The sequence below is a fragment of the Triticum dicoccoides genome, chromosome 3A, assembly GCF_002162155.2.
Source record: "Triticum dicoccoides isolate Atlit2015 ecotype Zavitan chromosome 3A, WEW_v2.0, whole genome shotgun sequence".
NCBI lineage: Eukaryota > Viridiplantae > Streptophyta > Magnoliopsida > Poales > Poaceae > Triticum > Triticum dicoccoides.
The window spans coordinates 504,086,429-504,091,263 of NC_041384.1; the positions used below are offsets into that span (position 1 = coordinate 504,086,429).

At 38.1% G+C, this 4,835-nt stretch overlaps 1 protein-coding gene across 1 annotated transcript in view; it reads left to right on the forward strand.

Annotated features, from left to right (window-relative positions):
• LOC119268816 (DNA-directed RNA polymerase III subunit RPC3-like) overlaps nt 1–4,626 on the forward strand; it is a 9,865-nt gene extending 5,239 nt beyond the window's left edge. Inside the window, exons 8-14 of the mRNA XM_037550522.1 lie at nt 113–212; nt 1,078–1,212; nt 1,894–1,931; nt 2,043–2,135; nt 2,330–2,413; nt 3,633–3,782; nt 4,413–4,626. Coding sequence (XP_037406419.1) covers nt 113–212; nt 1,078–1,212; nt 1,894–1,931; nt 2,043–2,135; nt 2,330–2,413; nt 3,633–3,782; nt 4,413–4,511 — 699 coding nt within the window. The 3' untranslated portion in view covers nt 4,512–4,626. The remainder of the gene's footprint in view (nt 1–112; nt 213–1,077; nt 1,213–1,893; nt 1,932–2,042; nt 2,136–2,329; nt 2,414–3,632; nt 3,783–4,412) is intronic.
• Nucleotides 4,627–4,835: the final 209 nt, after the last annotated feature.

Genomic DNA, 4,835 nt, shown 5'->3' on the forward strand with positions numbered 1-4,835 from the left:
TTTTCATTTTGATATCTGTTTATTTGTGTATATGCATGAACGGTGCAGCTGAATGAATCATGCAATTCGACTTTGTTAATTCTCACTTAATGTTTTCCTTCTTGCATTAAAGTTTTGTGCAGACCGAAAGAAACCAAAGCTGAAGGTTGGCACACATCCTATCTGGGAGTCATTTTTCGAAGCTAACTTAACTGACAAAGATACAAACTCTGGTAGTACCCGATATCAATATCTCAAGTATCCTTTCAATAGTAGATCCAGGAACACAGCAATTTTATTTTTATGGCTTTACATCCACATATGGTCTTGTATGAACATAACTATTTTTAACCTGCATTTCTGTTTTTAAATTCCATCGGTTCTGGTCTTGCCTCTTGGTGGTGAGCATTAACTAAGAAATGCTAGTTTCTGTTTGAGCTATTTATTTGAAATCTATAGCTTGGCACAAAGAAGGGGAGCCTTGGCACAGTGGTAAAGCTGCTGCCTTGTGACCATGAGGTCACAGGTTCAAGTCCTGGAAACAGCCTCTTACAGAAATGTAGGGAAAGGCTGCGTACAATAGACCCAAAGTGGTCGGACCCTTCCCCGGACCCTGTGCAAGCGGGAGCTACATGCACCGGGCTGCCCTATAGCTTGGCACAGTCTTGAATGAGCCAGATTAGGGAATGTCATATGCTAGTTTATTTCCTACAATGGCATATGCTTGCTAAAATCATGCCTTTTATGATTTGTTTTAGCTTTCTACTCTCTATTCGATTTGAAGAAAGGGGGAGAAAGAGGCATAAGAGGATAAAACAAATCTAGTATACCTCATTAGGTTAATTGTATATGAATGCCTCCGAAGATACCAAGTAGGCAAGTAACCGACTTGCCGAAGTACCAATGTACCATGAAAATTTATCACTTTAGTTACATGGTTCCAGTTTGATTAATAGTTGCCCTGTCGATATCGACACAAGGAAAATCACTATACCTTGCTTGAAAATTATATAATATCACTAGAGGGGGGAAAGACCATTCTAGCAATCAGTTGTGAATTGTTTCCAACAAGTATAACATTGAGTTCCATTCTTTCAGTGACATCATCAACAAATGGTATTTTGGAGAAACTAGGACAAAAGGAAGGAACTGCAGCAATGACAATTGGTGACATAAAACCAGTCCTGCTGGATTTACAGTGTACTACTTCCGATGGGGAAGAATTTACTTTTGGTAAGTTACTGTTGATATTTTTTGTCTGTATAAGTCGAATACATCGAAGTTCTGTTAGTTAAGTGCTCGGCATGAAGCCCAGTTCAAGCTTGCTAGAAATGAACTTCTATGGTTCGGAAATCAAAACTTGCCACTAGGCAATGGATGCCATAAGGAAACTGATTTCAGTCCAGTCCAATTCCTGGATTGAATTGTGGTAGCTTAATGTCTTAATTATATTGGAACTTCGGATATGATCATGTGAACCAGTCCACACTCTGCACTTCCAGCTAAGGAGACATGTTGGTTGGTCTATACATGGAAAAAGTACTATAGCTATGACATCTTCCATTGTTTTCATAATTAGTTCGAGCCTAGTTACTATTAGGTTGCTGATACCGACGGCCTGCTATTCCATGAAATTGTGCTGTATGCAGTGATAACAAAATATTCCGCCGAAGCGTGAAAAAGCCTCTAAACAGCTGGAAATTATGTTGTAGAAAATTACTTTCCTTGTTACTTGTCTTCCATTCTGAACTCTGGATGCTCAAATTTAGTATGCCAACCTTGAGTTAACATCATAATTTCTTTTATGTAAGATTAAAATACACTTGATGTTTAAATTTAGTTTGCCAGCCTTTGAGTGAACATCATAAGTTCTTTTTGTAAGATTTTCATGACAGTGGTATTGTTTTTCTGTAGATTTACGCAAAATGGTTGAAGCATGTAGAAATGAGGAGGTACCAGATTGTGTTACTGTTTCATGGTTTATTTGAGTTATTAAAAAACACTCCCCTGTCCTTTCCGTACTAACAGTTGACATGCACATGTCTTTTATGTGTGCATTATAGATAGAGTCGCTTGTGAAAAAGAAATACGGGCAAGAAGCTTTTACAATCTTTAGGCTATTGGTCACACAAGGTTGTGCAGTTGAGACAGATCAAGTAAGTACTCTTACATATTGAGGAAATTGTAGAACTATGCTTTGCTATTGTTGTCAATCTCGTTTGGTTAAGAAAGCTTCTGTTATGCATTAATTTTATTTGTGTGATCCTGTTTTATGATTGTTTATTTGATGACATGGCTTCCTGTTGCAAACCGAAGTACACAAATCTAAACTTTGATTGCAAATGTGCAGATTATTGACACAACAATTCTTGACAAGCAGATTGTTCATTCAACTTTGTACAAACTATGGAACGATGGCTACATAGATACAGAGGTCTGTTTCCTAGTGTCATCAGAAAAGTAGTATTTCTTGCTTGGAGGGCAGAGAGAATGACAATGATAACCCTCCTTGCTTTAAATGTTAGTTGTGCGATAACTTCACTGCTTTGATGGTCTACTACTTTACTATACAAGGCAGGTGGCCCATATTAGCCTTACGAATGCATCATCAATTCATGATATATTGCGTTACTTTCATCATAAATCTGCATCATTTATAAGCATCAATGCAGTTTTAAAAGGCTATTTGAGCATTTGGGATAAAGCTTGTAAACAAACTTGATAAGTTAGTTAATACAAGAGTAAGTGTCTAAAGTTTTCTTGACACATTAAGTACTTAAAACACAAATAATATCCAGTTATATGTTCTAGAGTAATTCCTAGTTATGTGAATGGTGCTCGAACACCTTAACCCACACTTTCTGAGTTTTGTAGTGTGGCAATTGGTAATACCGCAAAAGTTTAGAACTTCTTGCACCCATAAGTTTCACCAGCTCAAGAGCATATGTAGGTGCTTTATTAAACACTTATTCCTTAAAATGATTGTAAGTAACTTCTGTAAATTTACTGAACAAATACCAGTTTTAGGGAAGATCCTTCAAAACAAATTAAGGATAAGGAATGGGAAAAGTTTAGAACTTCTTGCACCCATAAGTTTCACCAGCACTAATGCTGCATTATTGGGTTACAAATTTGAAGGAATGAGTGGGTTATAAGGAATCTGCTAGAGAGGCTCTAATGCTGCATTAGCATAGTTGGAACTATCCAGAAATAATACCTGTGAAAGTGATTCTATTGGACTGATACAGTAGAAAATTAGCTGGAACTAGGAAACTGGATGCATCTGCTATTGCTGTTTCTGGCTTTTGTTGTGCCCCAAATAAATGTTTGCACTAGATGTTTGACAAAATGATATGTTCTTAAGCCACATAGAATGGTATTTTTATTCCACACGTCACCCATGGCAGAGTTATCGTCTAGCAACTTTCAAGTTTCAGTTACTTTCCTGGAGCAATAGTTCAGAGCTTCCACACTACTGCAGTTCTGCTACCTCAGTTTCAAGCTAACCTAAAGAACTGACTATGGCTTAAAGCTAGGAGAACTTTTGTTGTAAATTACAGGATATTATGCACATGGATATCCTGCAAGTTTATAAGTAACAAAAGATGACTCATTTTGTGCTTCTGTTCACAATAATTCTATTATGTTTACAGAAAATCGCTTCCGCAGCAGGAACAGGGTACGCACAGTTTTTCGTATGGAGAGCCAAAAATACATTTCGTGAGCAGTTCATCGATAATCTCTACCATGCTGCTTTGAACTTGCGCCAGATGGTGAATTACATTGCTGAACTTCTGCTCGAGGTTATCATCTAATGATCATCATTTACAGTTTTTTAGCTGTAAGCTGAGTTTTCCTAAGCAAAACATTGTTTATTACTTTTACGTTTCATGAATTCAGGATGCACGTCAGGATTGGTTGCTCTATTGCCCATATGTTTATCATCACAGTACATACATGACTATATAATGTGTTTATGCCATATCATAGTTGCAATTCAGTTTGATTGTTTGTTTACTGAGTCGGCACTTTCATAGCGTTGTTTGGTTGGGATCAGGCTTACATTATTAGATCATCCCAAATGCAGAGCAGGAAGATACGTAACCATATATCGAGGCCAATAATTTCCTATGCTCCCATATAGAAAACCTTGGTTAGAAACAACTCTTGAGTTACTAGATTGAAGAATCAGTTGGGCTGAGATCAGTTTACATTAGTACCATCACTGGGAAGTTGTCGGGCACCTGATGTGCAATGCACGTTCGTCAAAACAAGAATAATGTCTGTCTGCGATATGGGATTAGTTGCCACCATGCCATCTTACTAAATGAACCCTTACCTTGCTGAAACTAACTTTGTTGGCTTGAAGCAGATTTTACTTGCAGAGATGTGTGCAACCTGACCTTAACTCACGAATTGTTCATGTATTGCAGGGTTCGAAGGACGAAACAAAGCTGCGGAACAGAAAGAACATTCTGATCCTGGCCCTCACGAGACATGATGACTCTCTCATGCTGTTCCATGATTTTTGAAAACACTGGAGCCGGTCTTAGTCCACCATAAATGTAGAAAGTAAACCAGACTGAAGTTGGATAACTGAATTAATATATCTTTGGCTCTTAGCTGATTTCACCTATGGGAAATTCATTTACGACGCATGTTTTGAGATCTTCGTTATCGCATCTTGCCATTGTTGTGTTTGGAAATTCCACACTTTGGTAATATCCAGCATGCAATTGGCACGGCAGGAGGAATACTATTCCCACCGATCTGCCGATTTTCCACTCGTCATCCGGCATGTGAGGCTATCCATTCCATTCGTCTGGCCAAATGCCACTCGTACCGGCAGCAGGCCA